Genomic DNA, 19,407 nt, shown 5'->3' on the forward strand with positions numbered 1-19,407 from the left:
CAACAAAGATGTCCTGGAAAGTTTGGGAACACCCCGTTGCAGGATTTGTGAATACAAAATGCACAATTGCTATGCACTGCAACTACATTGAGATTCACAAATGGATTCACATCTATTGAGGTCCACATTACGACTACTTCGGCACCCCCTTCCTGTGTCAGTGGTTTGTGAACGAAAGTGTAGCCACAAACCATTGGTAGGATAGTGGCACCTAAAGGTAGGTTGTGTCTATTCTCAAAGAGGAAGCTTTGCGTGAGGGAAAGCTTCCCATTTCTAAGCGGGGCATCAGGGTAAGCTGCATGCTCCTCCCCTCTCCCCCCCCCATGTCCAGTGACATAATGCAAACTTTACCTTTCGATTGCAGCCCCTGTCCCTCCATGTGCAGTAGTGATGTCTGCTGTGCCCCAGAGGCCTCAATCAGACTTTCCGCAGCCATTATGTAAGGTTTGCAGAGGGAATGTCGCCTGGTTAGTATGTGTGGTGGTCAGGGTCTGAAGCTGTAGACCCGCTGAAATCCCCTACATCCCTAAATACCTACACGGTGAGCGGAGAGGAGCGAGCTACCAATCGTAGGGATCTGGGGAAAAATAGGGAAAGGAGAGTGAGAGGGAGAAACACCAGAGTGGAGCTGGCTCGCCGCCATGTAATCGTCTGACTCAAGGGGCGGCACCGCTCTGTCTTGATATTAGGAGGTAGCTCTGAACTCTCTGGAAGATAAAAGACAGTATGTAAGCACATAAGAGCAGGCAGGTGGACCAACAATGTACAAAGAATGAGCCCAAGCTTATAGTGGGTGTTGCTTTAATGACCTATGAACTGACCAGGAAGCCAGCAGAAGACCCAGGACGCTACCGCAAACACACTGGTCAGCAAATATGAGTGGGCGGACAAGAGACAGCGCAAAGAAAATGACAATATAAGGGGTTACTAACTGGGGAACCGAGAGGCAGAAAAACAGCAAATGTGAGTAACGCCACACACATACGAACAGATATGAAAAGCGAAGTACAATGTTACTAAATGCAAAAGGAGGTATTAAGAATGGCTCTGCCACCTATCACTCGGTAATGAGTAAAAACACAGGAAGTGAGTGACTACTCTGGAATTAGCTGTCTAGTATTCCTGTTCTTGCTAGTTTCCACTGGCCTGTTTTGCAGCGTTTCCAACCCCTGTGTACCTGATGCCTCACCTGAATCCTGACAATTAGGCAGAATTACTACAAATCCCACAAAATCAGCATTTTATGCTACAACATATCAGTGCAACTCTTTAAAGCTGTTTGGCGCCTGTATGAATATCCTAACAGTTATTAATGATGACGACAATTACAAAGATGATTATGAATGATAAAGATAACACTGATAGAGAACTACAGTTACATATACAAATGTTACCTTCTCTTCCAACTTTTTAATCATGTCCTCCTCTGGAAATACAGATTTATGTAATATTTTCTTGATATCTTTTAGGCAGCAGTACAATTGTAAAGGACTGCAATTAGGTGTTAACATGATTTTGACCAAAAACACTGTACACAAACATTTATATTTGCACACAATAATGACGAAAGTTGCATTCAAGTGATGAATATATTTTGTTAACTCTAAAATTTGCTTGGCCATCATCGCAGACACAGGTTTAGCTGTGGAGGCAGGCTGGTTTCATTACCCACTGGGTGAAAGTATGTTGCTGCCCAGCTCCAATGTGAACATGCTTAAGAATTATTGTATTGTCATACTTTGATAGCAAGTCATATGTGTTCCTCCAATGAACGCTGGCAGATCTATGTGACATCCAACCCTGCTCTGTTTATTAGATATGCTTCTAGCTTTGCATGACATTTCAAAGTTGACTTTTCGTTTTTCTGTACTTTTCATCAGCTAAATGAACAGCCCTTGAACTGGTCCACGCTGACTCGAAAAGATTGTTTGAACCTTGGAGGTCTCCTCGTAGGGAACAGCTGTAACTATGTTCCAGATGTCACCTTCATGTCCCTCATGCTATTTTTTGGAACATTTGTTTGTTGCACCATGCTTAAAAACTTCAAGACATGCAGATACTTTCCTACGAGTGTAAGTGCTTTCTTTGCATTATTTGCAGTGTTTAAAGGCAAGCATCCTTTCAAAGTGTGTTGGCTCACGTCTATCTGAAAACCAATAATTGTGGCTAAATCTAAAGTGGGGTTTGCACAGTGTTTAGTTTTGAAATACTTTACTATGAGTCTGTCCTTCAAAACTCATGATATGTTATGTGTATTACTATTGGTATTGTATTTATTAACAAGCTTTTGATTTAGTTTTAGTGCAGACTCTACCATGACAACTGTTGAAACTGAATACTCTGAAGCCAAGATTAACTAAGATTTCGCACAACACAGCGCAGAGTCAAAATGTGTAGCATTCTGTTGTAGGAAAGGGAAAACACAGCAAAGCACCATATCTACACTTAAATTGGCCTTTTACTGGTGTCAACCCTACACGGGCGCACAAAAAAACTGGCATGGGCAGAGGCAAGTGGGCACTGTTTAGCATAAGATCCAGAGCATATCCTAACAGCGCAAATTAATATGTGTAGACAAATGCATTGCATTAGCATTGGTGTAAAACTTTAGGAAATCAGGACTTAAAATTTTTACTCCAAAATAGACGGCACTCCCTTCGTTATCAGATGAGAATTAATTTTGAAAAGACGCAAAGGTGCACCACTTAATAAAACAGGACAGATACATTATAAATTATCTTCAAATAATGAACAAGTTACTTACCTTCGGTAACGATATAGCTCGAAGAAACAGTAGTTAGTATTAGATTCCTTACCTTATAATATCCCCAGGTGACAGACTTGATCCGGAAACTTTTGCATAGCAGTACCCCTGCGCATCGGTAGGCGTCGTCTGCGGCTCCGCGTCTGTCGTCGGCGTCGTTTGCGCCATGATGACGTCGCCGGAGTACTTAGACGCTGCCCTCGCGCGCTGACGTCAGTTCTTATACACAGCTTTTCCGCACCAGAAACGCAGAGCCATGATAAAAACCAACACTGGTGCCATGAAACTAGGGCCCTGAAAGGGAATGACCTTAACCCTAGATATCGGTTCGCAGAACGGGGAGGATGGGTGGGGCGGTAAGGAATCTAATACTAACTACTGTTTCTTCCAGATATATCGTTACCGAAGGTAAGTAACTTGTTCATCTGAAAGAAACAGGTTAGTATTAGATTCCTTACCTTAGAATAGATACCCCAACTATACCAACCCCGGTGGAGGGTCTGCGAACCAATAATCACACCAGAAATTCCTGGAGGACGGAACGGCCAAAGAAGCCATCCCTCCGGACCTGACTGCCCAGGCAGTAGTGACTTGTAAACGTGTGCAGCGAGGCCCACGTAGCTGCCTGACAAATGTCCTGCAAGGGACTCTCCGACCCAGGGCAGTAGTAGCCGCCGTGGCCCGAGTGGAATGGGCCCTCAGCCCAACAGGAGGTTCCTTCTTAGCCAAGGAGTAGCATGCCTTGATACACAACACGACCCACAGAGAGATGGTCCGCTTGTGTACCTCCCGTCCCTTCTTAGCGCCCACGTAACCAACAAAGAGTTGGTCATCCACCCGGAACTGACGAGTGCGATCCAGATAAAACGAGAGCGCACGTTTTGGGTCCAGACGGTGGAGCCGTTCTTCCTCCTTTGAGGGATGCGGAGGCGGAAAGAAGGTGAGCAAGGTGATGGACTGCCCGATGTGGAAGGCTGAGACAACCTTGGGCAGGAAAGAGGGTCTTGTCCGCAACACAACCTTGTCCGGATGGACAGAAAGGAAAGGAGGTTTGGAAGAAAGAGCCTGGAGCTCACTCACTCTCCTGGCAGAGGTGATGGCAACCAGGAAGGCAGTCTTCAGAGTAAAAAGGCGAAGAGGACAGTTATGAAGTGGCTCAAAGGGAGCGCACATCAGATATGTAAGAACAAGGTTCAAGTCCCACTGAGGCATCACGAATGGAACAGGGGGGAACATGTGTGTGATGCCCTTCAAAAACCTATTTACATTTGGGGACTTGAACAAAGATGGCTGATCAGGTAGCCTTAAAAAGGCTGATAAGGCAGAAAGGTAGCCCTTGAGAGTGCCCAGAGCAGAGCCCTGCTGGGCAAGAGAGAGAAGGAAGAGAAGAACCTCAGAAAGAGTGGCAGAGAGAGGACCCACAGCCTTTGCTGTGCACCATGCCACAAATCTGTTCCACCTGCAGGCGTATACCGACTTAGAGGAGGGACGCCTGGCTGCCAGAATCACAGTACAGACTTCAGGAGGCAAGTCAAATGGCCTCACCTGTCGCCGCTCAATCTCCAAGCATTTAGGCGGAGACTGGCCAGGTTCGGGTGGAGGACCGTCCCCTGCTGCTGCGACAGAAGGTCCTCCTGAAGAGGCAGACGAACCGGGGTACTGACAGACATACTGAATAGCTCGGGATACCAGTACCTTCATGCCCAGTCCGGAGCTACAAGGATAACTTGGGTCCGGTTGCGCTTGATCTTCTTCAGCACTCTGGGCAGAAGTGGTATAGGCGTACAACAGACCTCAACAACACTCGCGACGAAAAGCGTCTCCGAGCGAGTGCCGCTTTGGAAATTCCAACGCGCAGAACTGATGACATTGCGCGTTCTCTTCTGTGGCGAATTGTTCTAACCAAGGCTCTCCCCACTGCAGAAAGAGGCCTTGCGCCACATCCGAGTTCAGACGCCATTCGTGATCCATCATGCACCGCCGGCTGAGTTTATCCGCCCTGGCGTTCAGTGAACCTGCCAGGTGTTGATCCATCAGGGTCACGCCCTGATGTTCCAGCCACTGCCAGAGGCGCAGAGCCTCCTGGCAGAGGGTCCATGACCCCACTCCGCCCTGTTTGTTGGAGTACCACATGGCGGTTGTGTTGTGTACACCTGCACTACGCTCCCTCGGACAGAGGGGAGGAATGCCTTCAGTGCTAGACGAATCGCCCTCAGCTCAAGAAGGCTGATATGGAGCCGGGACTCCGCCGGAGATCAGAGGCCTCTAATCTCCGCCTCTCCCATGTGGCCTCCCCAACCTAGGAGGGACGCGTCCGTCACAACAACGTGCTCCGGTTGGGGTAAGGAGAGGGACCTGCCGCTGACCCAATCGCGGTCCGTGAGCCACTACTGCAGCTGTCTCGCAGTGCACTCCGAGATCAGGACATGGCCGGACAGGTTGCCCTGATGCTGGGCCCACTGAAACTTCAGCTCCCACTGCAGAGCCCGCATCCGCCACCCGGTGTGATGCACCAGAAGGATGCAGGAGGCCATCAGCCCCAGAAGCCGCAGCGTCAACCTGACCGAGACCCAGGATAAAGGCTGAAAGATTGGAATCAGAGCTTGAATATCCCGAACCCGCTGTTCGGGAGGATAAACCCGAAAATGCGCCAAGTCGAGAACTGCTCCGATGAAGAGGAGCTTCTGAGAGGGGCACAGGTGTGACTTAGGCACATTGATGGAAAACCCCAGCTGGTGGAGGAGGTCTTCCATTGTCTGGAGGCGGCTGACGACTGCCTGGAGCGAGCCCGCCTTCAATAACCAGTCGTCGAGGTAGGGGAAGACTGAAACCCCTAACCTGCGCAGATGAGCTGCGAGCACCACCATCACCTTCGTGAACACCCGTGGGGCGCTGGTAAGGCCGAAGGGAAGCACAGTAAACTGAAAGTGCTTGTGGCCTACCATGAACCGCAGGTAGCGCCGGTGGGCCGGCAGAACGGGAATGTGGAAATAAGCGTCCTGCAAGTCCAATGCTACCATCCAGGCTCCTAGGTCCAGGGCAGCTAAGACCTGAGCCAGTGTCAGCATCTTGAACTTCTCTTTCCGGAGGAAGGCGTTGACGTTCCGTAGGTCCAAGATAGGGCGTAGGCCCCCTTTGCCCTTCTTGGGTACCAGAAAGTAGTGGGAGTAACAACCACACCCTACTTCCGGCCCAGGAACTCGCTCGATGGCCCCCTTGGCCAAGAGGTCCGTAACTTCCTCTTGCAGAAGTTGCAAGTGGTCCTTCGACACGCAGTGGAATTGTGGTGGCATGGCTGGAGGGGTCGTCTCGAAGGGGAGGGAGTAGCCCCTTTGGACGATTTGCAACACCAACCTGTCCGAAGTGACAGTGCACCAGTGGAAGTGATGATGGCAAACCCTGCCGCCCACTGGCGTCACATGGGCCTGAAAGCACGGACTAGGAGGCTTTAGAGGCGGTTGCTGTGGGGGAAGGTGTGGACTGGCCTCGCTGTTGTCCCCGACCGCCGCCATGGCGGTTTCCACGGCGGCCGCCACCGCGGTGGATGTTAGTCTGCGGTGCGTGGCTGGCAGCACGTGTGGGAGCGCCCCTTCCTTGGCCACGAAAGGAGTGAAAGGCACCCATTTGCTGGCGTGGGGTCGAGAGGCCCAAGGACTTGGCCGTAGCCCTGGGGTCCTTAAAGCGCTCAAGCGCATGGTCTGCCTTGTCGCTGAAAAGGCGACGGCCATAGTCCATAAGAGTGTTCTGGACATCGGCCGAAAAGTTGACAGACCTCAACCAGGCATGGCGACGAATCACCACCGTCTTTGCCATCGCGCTGCCCAGTGAGTCGGTGGTATCCAGCCCACACCCGATAGAAAACCGTGCTGAATCTCGACCCTCCTCAAGGTCTTGGGTGAGTTTAGTCTGGACCTCTGCCGGACATTGTGGCAGCACGTCCGCGACCGTGTCCCACAGAGAGTGGGTGTAGCAGCCCAAGAGGCACGCAGTATTGACTGACCGCAGTCCAAAACTCAGGGAGGAGAATACTTTCTTGCCGTATTGCTCGTACCTCTTGGATTCCCGATCGGGCGGGGCCATCGGAAATGCATTCTGGGAGGTGGAGGCCTGGATGACCAGGCTCTCGGGGGTGGGTTGGGTGGACAGGAAGCAAGGGTCGCCCGGAGCCGGGCGGTGGCGTCAGGCCACGTTCCTACCTACAGGCTGACCTGTAGCGGGCTTGGACCAAGTGCTCAAAAGAACGTCTGACAAGGCTTCATTAAACGACAGCAGAGGCTCAGCCGAGCTTGACTGCGGTTTAAGGACCTCAGTGAGGAGGTTAGTCCTCACGGCCGCGACGAGGAGTTCCAGCACCAGGGCCTTGGCCGACCGCGTCAGCACCACACTGTAGGCAGCCCCCTCCTTCGTAGCCACGGTGGGAGAGGAGACAAAACCAGTGTCTGGCGAGGTGTCCAGCCCACTGGCAGTCCCAAGCTCACCTGTCCAGTCCTGCTGAGACTGTCACTCCCGTGTCAGAGGGTCCTCAGACCCCTCCCAATCCCCCTCGTCACCCATCTCCTGGTATGCAGGTTCAAAGGATCGGGCCGGTTCGTGGAAGTAAAAGTCTCCAAACGACATTGAGAGCGGCGCCCAGCGGTGCTGCTCCGGCGCCGGAACCGAATCGAGGGCAGGATCAGGGACGGCATCGCCCAGAGGCGGCGCCGGGGGCGACACCCTAGGGGCTGGCACCGGTGAGGTTGTGAGGTCGACCGGCGACGACCCGGATCCGGAACCGGATCCAGTGAGGGCCTGCGGCGCCGGGACCAAAGTCGCCGGCGGCGCCGGGGCCGAAGCACCCGACGGCGTGGGAGCCGAAGCACCCGAAGCTCTAGGCCCCCCAGCCGGGCCGCTGGGCCCGAAGGCGCCACAGAACCCGGCGTAGGAGGGAGAGACCTCATGGCCATGAGATATCGCTCGATCTCGTCTGGCGTCGCGTCATGCCCAGGGACCGGAAGGAATGGGGCAGGTTGCGTGGCCCGCGACTCCGTCGGAGCCACGTGGGCGGTGTCACCCGAACCCCTGTCCGCGTCGCGCGAGCGTCGGGGTGGGTTGGACGAGCGATGGCGCCTTTCCGACCTTTCATGCCTCTTACCTGAGGATCTTGATCCCGAAGACCGATGCCGACTCTCTGAGCTAAAAGGGCTCCAAACCCGCGACTGGTCCCTTGACCTCCTGTGGGACCGGGACCTCGAACGGCGCGGGGCCGACTGCCGGAGCTCTAGTCGGAGCAGGTTCGGTCGTCGTGGTCGAGGCCTAGACACTGAAGACACCGGCAATGGGGGTCGGTAACCAATATCAATCGGCTGCACTTGGAGCAGGGTTTGAACCCGGGCATCCCTACCGGCACCGTCGGAGTCCATCAACTCGAAAAACAGATCAAAAAGATCAAAGTTTTAGTAAAAAAATGACTAAAAGGGTACTACTGCTCCGGATCTGCGCTTAGCTGGCACGGAAAAAAGAACTGACGTCAGTGCGCGAGGGCGGCGTCTAAGTACTCTGGCGACGTCATCCCGGCGCAAACGACGCCGACGACGGACGCGGAGCCGCAGACGACGCCTACCAATGCGCAGGGGTACTGCTACGCAAAAGTTTCCGGATCCAATCTGACACCTGGGGATATTCTAAGGTAAGGAATCTAATACTAACCTGTTTCTTTCAGATCTTCTTTTATTCAAAATGTATAAAAGTCACTCTTAATTGGAAACAACAGCTGACGCGTTTCGTCCAGACAGATAGACTTCTTCAGGGCATAAGAGGATATTGGTTGCACTCCTGAGAGATGTAAGTATCAAAGTGTCCGTAATGTATGGCAACTTCAAGCAAAATAGTAGCAATGCAAGTCCACAGGAGTTTTTGAGAATTACAGTATATATAATCCTTAATTGGTGGCCAAAATAACCAGCCTAATAATAATGCTGGGAAGAAATCTATCCAGCAGTGTCATCATAATAAATGAGCGCTGGAAGTACAAATGGACAGTCACCTCATCCTGCCTGAATATGACAGATATCCGACTCGCAGGAGCATTCCCTTTTCTAGGATTGTCCCATTTGAAGCTTCTGACCATGACATTTGCAGTTATGTTGAAATGCAAAAAAGAGTTGTCAGGCTTTGTTAAGCCATGCTCTGCCACAACTTCTACCCGTGCAAAACTGAAAATTTCTGACCTCTGGAAAAGTTTCAAAGGCCTACAGGAATTCTTTGAAGCAAGCTCAAATACAACTTTCCCCGCTCTCCACTTCATCGCAGTTCAGCTGCAAAGAGGTTGAACAACTTGTATCTGGCCTTACTACAGGTCCACGTTCTGAGTGCTTGTTGTTTTTTGTGATTTTTTTTGTTAAATAACTCCTGATCCATACATCTGACTTTTTTTATTATGATGGCATTTTAGACATTAGAGTTTGTGCTTTTAACTACATTTGAAGAGGAATTTTAACATGCTCCTTTCGTAACTGACTACTGAGTGCTGTGTCCTTCCTATTTAGCACAAAGATACACAGGTGTTAAAGAGCACTTTACAGATGCAAGTAATGTTTTGTGAAGACTGCAGCCTCTAGTTCCCAAAATTAAGTAATACAGCATCTTACTTTTTCCTACAGTTTTCTTGAGTTAGCAGTTGCGTCCTCATTTGGACCTCCATGTTGGCCTTCAATTTGGTCTATGTGTTACGAAGTCTGGAGTACTATACTGTTCAAGTTCATACAGTTGAGTTAATTTGATCATTGAGTATGTGATTTGAGAAAATGTCCTATGTGCAGCCCTGATGAAGTCTAATGAAATACAAATGTCCAGAGACAAAACACATGTTGGCTATTGTGTAGTGGAAATTACAAAGATACGATGACCTTTGGCTTATGAATAAAGAACGTAAGAAGACTGAACGCAAAGGAATTAATTATTGACTGGTGTTAGAGTGTTCGAGAATGCAATCTTTAATCCAAGCCACATGTTCAACAGAAAATCTAATTAAATCATGACTAGAGACTCTGTCATTTATTTAATAGGTAAACAACCTTTACAACGCAACTTTTACCACGCAGTGCCTTTACGACCCAACTTTTACAACGCAAACCATTACAACGCATTGCGCTGGGGGGCGCTCTAGGATAGGGAATAGGTTTAATTTACTATCCAACACCTTCCCTACTATCCACGGGGACTGGAGTTGGAATAGTAAATTAAACTATTCACTATCCAGCGCCCCAAAGCACTATGCTTTGTAAAGGCATGCATTGTAAAAAACGCGTTGTAAAGGCATGCGTGGTAAAAGCATGCATTGTAACGTCATACATCCATTTAACATAATAGTTTAGTCCTACCTAATCCAAAAACTCTAGAATTGGTGAACTTCAGAAGTCCATTTGTATATGGTTCAATTCAGCAGATGTAAGGGCCCAAAAAAGTCAGGAAAGATCAGAAAATGTGAAAAAGAAAAAGCACATCAAAGAGAGAAGCTCTAGAATTAAGCATATGACAAAGGAGGAGAGAGTCCAGATTCTTGTGGCACCGACTAAAAAGTTTTGACCAAATATGCGTGACTTTTGAAGTGGTGAATGATAATTGAAGACAGGCTGTCATCTACTGTTTTTTTAACATCACGACCTGGAAGCCCCTAGGACTAGGCCGCTACCTCTTGTCTTTCTGTAGTGTTATAATTTCCAGCATATTGTGTATCTAAATGTGAATTTCGTGTCTGATATACTATATGTACCATCAATATTTTATGTACTGTCTGTTGGATCTCTTGGAACCGATTCTCCAGAGGTCTTTGATGTCTCATAGAAATTCGGAAATTGAAATGAAAAATTAAATATAACAAATACAAGTGTTTAAATCTATTGATGTTCTCTTCTCCCCTTTTTTGTAGCAATAAGTATGACGCTCTTCTTCTATATGAGCTAAATATTTTTTGCTGTATGAACTTGTAGCCATTAGATGTATATGTATTGATCTAACTGCAGAATTGCATAAACACAAAGGGGCAGATTTATGTTAACTGGCGCATCCCCAGGGATGCGCCAGTTAACATGCGCCACAGTGCGCCACAGCTCCGCCAGCCATGGTGCGCCGCATTTATAATGCGGCGCACCATGGTGCAAAAACGGCACAGATGCGTGACGCATATGTGCCGGAAATGTGTCGCATTGCTGGAGTTGCGTCGTAAGCGCGACGCAGCTCCAGCAAGGCTCGGGGGTGCCCCATGTTAACAATGCTGCGTCAAGACCTACGCCTGCTTCAAGCAGGCGCAGGCTTTTGACACAGCATTGGCTTAAAAGTGACTGAGTGAAATCTCATAGATTTCACTCAGCCACTTTTGCGAGGCGCACCTGCCCCGGAACGCCCACCCTGCGCCGGAACGCCCACAAGCGGCGCAGGGCTTTACAACGTGACGCATCTGCCTAGATGCGTCACGTTGTAAATCCTTCGTAGGGATGCGCCACGTTTACGCCGCCTTGCGTGACGCAACAGCGGCGTAAACGTGGCGCAAGGGCCTCATAAATCTGACCCAAATTCTAGAGTGCCGAGGTATAATCTGCTTTTGGAACACACTTAACAACAGGTATCTTTACCTGCTGATCTGACATCCTTGGTAGTGAGATGTCCTCTTTACCTTGAGTGCCACCGTAATATTTACACATCCTTCATTGGAAACATATCTCTCCTGTACTTTTGGTAGAACTTGATGTGCGACTTGTTTAGAACCATCACTACCATCTTTTTGATATAGATAATTGAAGACACTTTGGCCCTCATTACGATGTCAGGCGGATTGTTTCTGCCAGACACCGTAGCGGGGAGGGAACCGCCCGACTATATGTTGGTGGTTCGGACACCCTAATTTGGATGCAACCACACATAGTGCAGTCCGAAACATACATTTTCCAATCGGAGCTTGTGCAGTGGGCTGAAAACGCCTAAGGCGCAAGCTCCCATTGGAAAATGGAAGTTTGTAAACATCCATGCACCGTGTGGCAGGCACTGTGACAGTGCAGGGATGTTTAAGTTCACCCCAGGCCATATGCAGAGAGCTAGAGGGCCTTGCCAGGGACCCCCAAATTCACTTTCTGACTGCCAATCCATGTTGGAAATGCTGACATGGAATGGCTGTTGGAAACCAACATCATAATCCCTACGGCAGAGCTCAGCCTGCCTCTGCCGTCATTGAAGGAATTACTATTCAACTCCTTTTCCGACGGGCTTTGTGAGCCCATCAGGAAAGGAGCGGAATCCCCGTGCAGTTTTCCCTCTGACTGCCGTAATCCAAATACGACGGTTGGAGGGAAAACTCAGGATATCGGCCGAAGAGACTCAGACTGCTGCTCGGAGACTTTCCGCCCACCATCTAAATCCGAGTCCATAGTGTGTTGATGGAGAGCCAATAAAAGAATTTATAGGTATCAAAATTGTAATCTATTTTCCTGAATTGAGATGTTTGGCAGACTAAAGAGTGAAAAGCGCGTTTTTAGGGTAAAGAGGGAACAGTTGGATATTCAAATCAACAAGACATTACATAGTGTAATAGAAAATTGATCAAATGCTGGTGCCAAAACAAATGACAGAGAAGGAATGGTGAATGTGTCATAGTTTCCGAAGTTTTAAGGGCAAGAGTCAAGGTACATAAATGTGAACTTTGAAGCTGAGGAAGTCGTACATCTTGCTTGTCCCACAAATGATGACTAATGGGACACGTCATGGCCCTCAGTGCCTTTCGTGTCACAGACCTGTGTGTGGCTCGCCCTATTTAGCAAATTCTGCTGATTCTTACAAGCGCTACCACAATCTTCCCCTTGAAAAGCTTTGCACGAGGACTGAAAAAGCAAAAAAGCAATAGAGAGAGAGCCCCACAGAGCTCCAGACTACATTTTAAATGTAGAGTGATTATGTGTTAGTGGGCCATACACTCCAGCCACCGTCGGTGCTTAAGTGGTAGAAAAAGGTATTTCACTGGAGCCCACTACAGTTAGCACCACCCACAACTCCTGCCATTAATACTGAATATCCGTGTCAGCATTACCTATTAACCATCACTCTTAAACATGTGTGACTTTTGGCCTGGGAGTGCTTGTTTTTTCATTTTTTTAAACGTGTGTTAAGTAGTTAAATACTCCACTGCTAACAAATAGTCACATAGCGCCACCATGTGGAGAACTCCCATAAATGCATGTCGGTGTTTCGCTCGAAGTGTTGGTGCCGAGCACCGGTAAACACTGGAACAGTTTGAACACTGGGCACCCTACATTCAGTAGCGGCCAGTGTCTTGATAGAGTGGCAGGGTTGGAAGGGTCGCCCGGACAGTTGGAGGGACAAACAAAGAAAAAAAAAATACACTTATCTGCTGCATCGTGCTCCTCTTCACTGCAGGCACAGGCTACCATATTTCACTGCAGCCAATCCTGACGCTGCTTGTATACATGCGATTGGCCTGAGTGCCCTCGATTTGTGCTCCCAGTTAGAATGGGGCACAGGGTCAAGGCTGATTTGCAAATGGCCATGTCTGAACTGGGGTGGTGTGGAGTGCAAAAAAACGATGGATTTAGGCCCATATCTCTGTACTGGGGTGAATGTATGACATTGTTCTGCATTCTGTCCATCAACTGTGGTTTTTCCAGGTAGATTGGGAGCATGTGCCTGCCTTCCGCAACCTGGCATCGCAGCTCAGGAGAGATCTTCTACGTGCATGACGATTTGACCTTCCTGAGATAGCTGGCCAAACCATCATGCGCACTGAGAGCAGTGCAACGACTCCCCCTAGTGCCTGTCATCTCCTTGTCCCGCCTCCAAGCTTTGGCTCCGAGAGCAAAAAAAAAAGTTAAGAAACAAGGGTTTATTATTATTTTATTTTTACTTTTTTTTGCCTTTGGCGGGGGGGTGACTCTCTTCCACCATAGCGGATGAGGCACCGCTAGGCGGAGGGAGGGAGTCTGTGTATGAAATACATCTTTTTGTCCTGTAATTCTTGCTTTTTTCCTGCTGTTCACATAATGCATGAAGAAAATGTATATTTCTTTACATTATGAAGTGTAAAGATTCCCGCAGCTGACTTCACACATTACAGAACCTGGCTGTGGCCAAAATGACAGATGATGTAAACATCCGTTTAAAAGGGCAAACTTAATGAGTGTTTCCATTGAACTATATATATTGTTTTACTTTTTTTGCATTTGTTAATATGTAGTGGCCACAGGCATGGAGAACCACGTCATCAACTGTTCCCTTCACCACTTGTGGTAACATTGCAATGGCAAAAAACTTGCAAGCAAACCCCATTTGTCCTGCTGCAAATATTTATATTTTTATTTATTTAATTCAATTTGTAATGCGCGCAGCTACCCAAATAGGGTTTCCCGGCGCCAAGGGAGAGCCTAAAAGAGGGAACAGAGAGACAAACTAAGTTTACTACGTGAAAAGCCATGTCTTAAGGTTCTTTCGGAAGTTAGTGTATGTAGAGGCATTTTTCAGGAAAATAGGTAGCGAGTTCCACATCTTAGGACCTAAATGGGAAAAGGAACAGCCACCCATTCTTACTAGTTTGAAACGTGGGATCACAAAGTCACAGTGAGTGGAAGAACGGAGAGTACGAGCTGGGACGTAAGGATGAACAAGTTCTTGGAGATATAATGGCGCAGAACCTTGTTTTATTTTAAAAATGTAACAGAGGGCTTTAAACTTAATTCTACTGGTGAACCTGAGCCAGTGTAAATCAAGGAGAGACTGGGAAATGGGGGCACTTCTCGATACATGGCAGAGAATGTGAGCCGCAGAATTCTGCACAACCTGAAGCTTTCTCAAAACCTCCTGGCATGCACCCAAATAAAGAATATTGCCATAGTCCAGGCGAGAGGTGATCAAAGCCTGGAGCACAGTTCTTTAGGAGGTCACAGGGAGCATCCACATGATCTTACAATGCCATTTCCATTTCAAGATGGCAAAACATGTCGCGGCCACTCTCACTACCTGCGGCCGCATGGAGAGTTTTTCGTCAATTATGAAGCCCAGGTTGCAAACCTGCGTGACAGACAGAGGAAAAGGGCCCATTTCCTGAGGCCAATGTTTGGGGCCCCATAGGTCCCTATGTTTTCCCAATATTAAAACCTCAGTCTTGTCCCCATTTAACTTTAGGAAATTAGCCTGCATCCATTGGGAGACCTTGCTAAGTCCATACTGGAGAGTTGACATGTTACCCTCTTTGGCAGAAGAAAGAGAAAAGATGATTTGGGTATCATCTGCATATGAGAACAGTGAAAGACCAGCATCTTCCACGATGGTAGCTTGGGGTCTAACATAGATGTTAAAGAGTAAAGGACTCAATATGGACCCTTGAGGAACTCAGTATGCAGATGAACACATTTTGGAAACAGCCTTTGAGAAAAAAACCTGGAAAGTGCGATCACTAAGGAAGGAGGTAAGCCAAGAAAGGGCAAGGCCTTCAATACCCAGGGATCGAAGGGAGGCAAGCAAGATGGGATGAGAGACAGTATCGAAAGCGGCACTCAAATCAAGCAAAATGAGTGCCATTGTTTCCCCTCGGTCCAGACCGTGGTGCAACCTTTCTGTCACTCCAAGGAGAGTAGTCTCAGTGGATACATTGGCCCTGAACCCTGACTGAGAGGGATGCAAGATACCAGAACTCTCCACAAAGTGTGTCAGCTGGTTGTTTACATGTTTCTCTAGAATCTTCAAGAAGACTGGAAGCAGAGAAATAGGCCTGAAGTTTGACAAATTAGAGGGGTCAGCACCGGCCTTCTTCAGAAGGGGAATAATCATGGCACGTTTCCACTCTGGGGGAATCCAAGCATCTCTTAATGATAGATTAAGAAGTTCCCTGATAATTTCTAATGATTTAGGTTTAAGTTGGCGTGAAATATTTATGGGTAGCGGGGTACGCGGGGAGCCGGACTTAATACTGGCTAAGCATTCCAGAAAGGAATCCGCATCAAAAGGAAGCCAGAGACAGAGCTTTGCAAAATAATTGGGCTCTCCTCTACAAGTGGAGTCAAGATGTAGATTAAGTCGACCAGCAGAGGGAGTAGTTTCTAATGCACTATAAATAAGTTCAACTTTCTCAATGAAAAAGGCAGCGATGCTGTCACATTGAGTCACATCAAGTATAGGGGGAACAGGAACAGTGTCCAAGCCTGCCGATTTCTTCACTACTGAAAATAAAGTGCGAGGAGAGTTTTGGGCATGCACAATGGAGTTCGTAATGTAGGTGGCTCTGGCCGTCTTACATAGAGCATGATAATTATTGAGGGCTTTCTTGTAGTCAGATTTACATGTTGGCGAATAAGATTTTCGCCATCTCCTCTCAAGGGTATACTGTGTGTTCCTGAAAAGAAAACCTACACGTGAACAATGGCAGCATGCAGGGGGATTTTTGGCTGAGCCTGCCTAATGGCAAGCCTTTGCTGGATAACAGTGAATGAATCTTAAAAGAAAACATGGCAGATTTACAAGTAAAAAATGAAGACTTGTTGGTAAAAAAATAAAAATATGAGGGGGCATGTCCAAGATGGTGGCGTAGTTGGTTGCAGCCATCGGAGCTCCTCTGGGTGGGCAGGCCAAGAAGCACATAAGCAGTGCGGGAGGCGTCGGAGGTACGTCTGCCGACTGCCTAAGGTCTGCGGTGAACCCGGTTATGGTACATTGGGAACAGTGCTACAACAACAAAAAAGCTTGAAGGTCTGGAAGGTTGAGCAAAAGAAGTAGCCACAAAAAGGAGTCACACACCACAATCACAACTAACGGTGAGAGACCATCAGATGTAAAGAAGTCCTATCAGCCCACCCATGTGGCGGAACATCGTCATCTAGGACCTTTTGAACAGGTTCTTGTTTGGCCAAGCCCAAGGATAGTGACTTGGTACCAATAGATCCTGATTCTGAGAGAAGATGTGTCCTCACCGCAAGTGGTGCTGATAAGGTGCAGTGCTCAAAAAGATACGTGGTGGTGATTTAAAATGACGGTCAAGGTAAAGAAATATGTTTATTGGTATCTACCAAGACGTCAAATTGAAAAACAGTGTGATGACAGTGTGAAAATATCACTGTACAGTAAGCTTGTGAAATTTAGGCCAACATGTTTCTGCAGTTATGGTATCTGTTTACCGGCATTCTTCAGGGCCAGGCTGAATTTTTAGCTACTGCAACATCCACCATAGTTAGTGTGAAAAATAATAATTTATTCAAGAAAACATAATTATTGCAGAGATGGAATGATGTGGCCAAATGGACCACCCTACCGTTTCCTCGTAAGTAACTGGGTAACGAAGAGTCCTTTCCCAGCTTTGTGTGGGAAGTAAGCCTCACCTCACCCGGCAACGGCTCGGATACTGAGGCCCCGCTCTGTCCGTCGGTACCTCCAGGAGTGTTTCTGAGCCGAAGGGGAGGTGAACATTGGGAACAGTACCGGGCGTGCCGAGTGACAGGGAGCAGCAGGGCTGACCCTCCTGAGTGGCCGCGGCCGAGAGCTGTGCCCCAAAAAGCGCAGGTGCCGGGAATAGAGATCCGGGAGAGGGTGTGGCATGACCAGCTCTCCCAGCAAAAAATTGTGAGTGTTTGGCTGCCCCAGGCCCGGGAAAGATGTGGGCTGGGGGCCTAGGATGGCCGCACTGGACCTGATACTAAGGAGGGCTCCGGCTCCCCTGGCATAGTGGCACGGCGCGAAGGAGGCTGATCAACGGGTCTGGGAAATTAAATTGTTGTTCAGTCCGCTCCCCCGGCAACGTGCATTGTGTGCAGTGTGGTCCCCAACTCCCGGAGGACGTGGGCTGGGGCCTGGAGCTAACGTGATTGTCTGCGAGCTGAGGTGAGCCTTGGCTCCCCCAGCCCTGTGAAGCCTATATGAGCGGTTTATCCAGCTTGGCCCTGGGGCGAAATTAGTGTGACAGGGATTGCTATGGACCCCCCTCCCGATATAGTTGCCAGTGTCGGCCATTGGCTTGGGGTTAGTGAGCCCCCATACGGGTGGGCAATCTGCTAAGCAGACAGATGCGGCACCGCTGCACCTACCCGGACCATGAATGGTAGGCCGAGAGGACCACCCTTTGGTGGCTGCTGCGGTTGGGAGCCAGGACTGGGTCTCCTTAAGAAATAATGAAATTGAAATGAAATGAAAAATTTGTAAAGCTCTACACAGACCCGAGGGTACCTAGTCACTGGATAGACAAACAGGCAGTGAAGTCGATTGGAAGTTTAGCGCTTCCTGAACTGTAACAGGTTGGGTTCCTTTTTAAGGGAGGTATGCCAGGAGTTCCAGAGTTTGGTGGTGGTATATGCAAAGCTTTTTCCTCCCCACTTTACTTTACATATCTTGGGGACAATCAAGTTGCCACTGCCTGAGGAGCTCAGTGATCTAGCTGGGATGTAGGGCCTTAACAGATGTGACAATTGCTTGGGGCCTTGTGGGGGGGCAGGTTTGATAAACAGGCGAGCAGGCTGAATATATTTTCCAAAAGTACGTTTTTTATTTTCAGTGATAGGGTTGGTAGTTCCTTCCGGGTGTATTTCCTCCTGCTCTTCTCCCTGTTTGATCTTGGTTGAGCTTGGCAGGGATTCTGAGGTAGTTGTTCCCTGCTCCTCCTCGGTATTGATGGTGTCTCTCCGGAGGCTCATAAGAGAGTAGAGAAAAGGGAGCCATCAATCACTCTGTTGAGGAAGGTATTTAGACTCTACCCGTCACCACACCTTGAAGTGCTTACTGATCAGGTTCAATGGTTTATTATAATACTCAGTTTGAATGGGTGTGATCTCTATACAGTAAGTGAAAGTCGTACCGTAACAGTCCTTTAAGTCGTAGTAGTGACGCAAAGGAAAAGAAAGGTTGAAACAATATTCAGTGCCCACAACCATAATTAGATGAAGTGCCGATTCTGCAGGGAAATATAGGTGACGTGCCACACACAAGTACTTCTGAGGCTGCGTCCTCAGTTCCACTTCCTGTGCCCTTTCCCATGTTCGCCTCCCACCTCCCGCGCACCCTCCCCGTTGTCCCCAGAGACGCTATCACTCACCGGCTCTGCCGCAACTCCAGCCTCCTCCGGTGGGCACCACCACTCTTCGCTCCACCGCTCATCAGGTTCCTCGTCTCCTCCAAGGGCGTCCTCGTGTCTTCCTTGTCTTGTCCTCTGTAGTCTCCGCCTTCCTCCGTTCACACTTTCTCCTCCATTTTCACTCTCGCTTCTTCTCCGCAACCGGTCCAAGACCCCTCCTTCTCGTACTGCCCTCCTTTCATTGGACCGGGGAAAGGACTTCTGGGTTCGACTCTGCCTACTTCGGGGCGTAGTCCCTCTGTGGAGAGACAGGATATGGAGATGGATGTTGTAGTTCTGCGTTGTCCTTCGTGTTCCGAAATGCACCTCTCTGGGATCGGGTGTCGGAAAGGTCTTTCCATGGCGGTACGAAGGTGAGCCCCTCGTTCACTTTCTCACTGGCCTTTACCCTGTGTAGCCTTGAACACAATACATACAACTTTGAACTGGATGCATTTGGTGATAGGTAAAAACAACAGTTGATGGACAGAATGCAGAACAATGTCATACATTCACCCCAGTACAGCGATCTGGGCCTAAATCCAACGTTCTTTTGCTCACCATGCCATTCCAGTTT

General features: G+C 48.7%; 1 protein-coding gene across 1 annotated transcript in view; it reads left to right on the forward strand.

The window, feature by feature from the left end:
• LOC147702880 (electrogenic sodium bicarbonate cotransporter 1-like) overlaps positions 1-19,407 on the forward strand; it is a 386,862-nt gene that overhangs the window by 270,180 nt on the left and 97,275 nt on the right. Inside the window, exon 13 of the mRNA XM_086931461.1 lies at positions 1,881-2,072. Within this exon, the coding sequence (XP_086787587.1) occupies positions 1,881-2,072 (192 nt within the window). The remainder of the gene's footprint in view (positions 1-1,880; positions 2,073-19,407) is intronic.

The sequence above is a fragment of the Lissotriton vulgaris genome, chromosome 7, assembly GCF_964263255.1.
Source record: "Lissotriton vulgaris chromosome 7, aLisVul1.2, whole genome shotgun sequence".
In the NCBI taxonomy this organism is placed as follows: Eukaryota; Metazoa; Chordata; class Amphibia; order Caudata; family Salamandridae; genus Lissotriton; species Lissotriton vulgaris.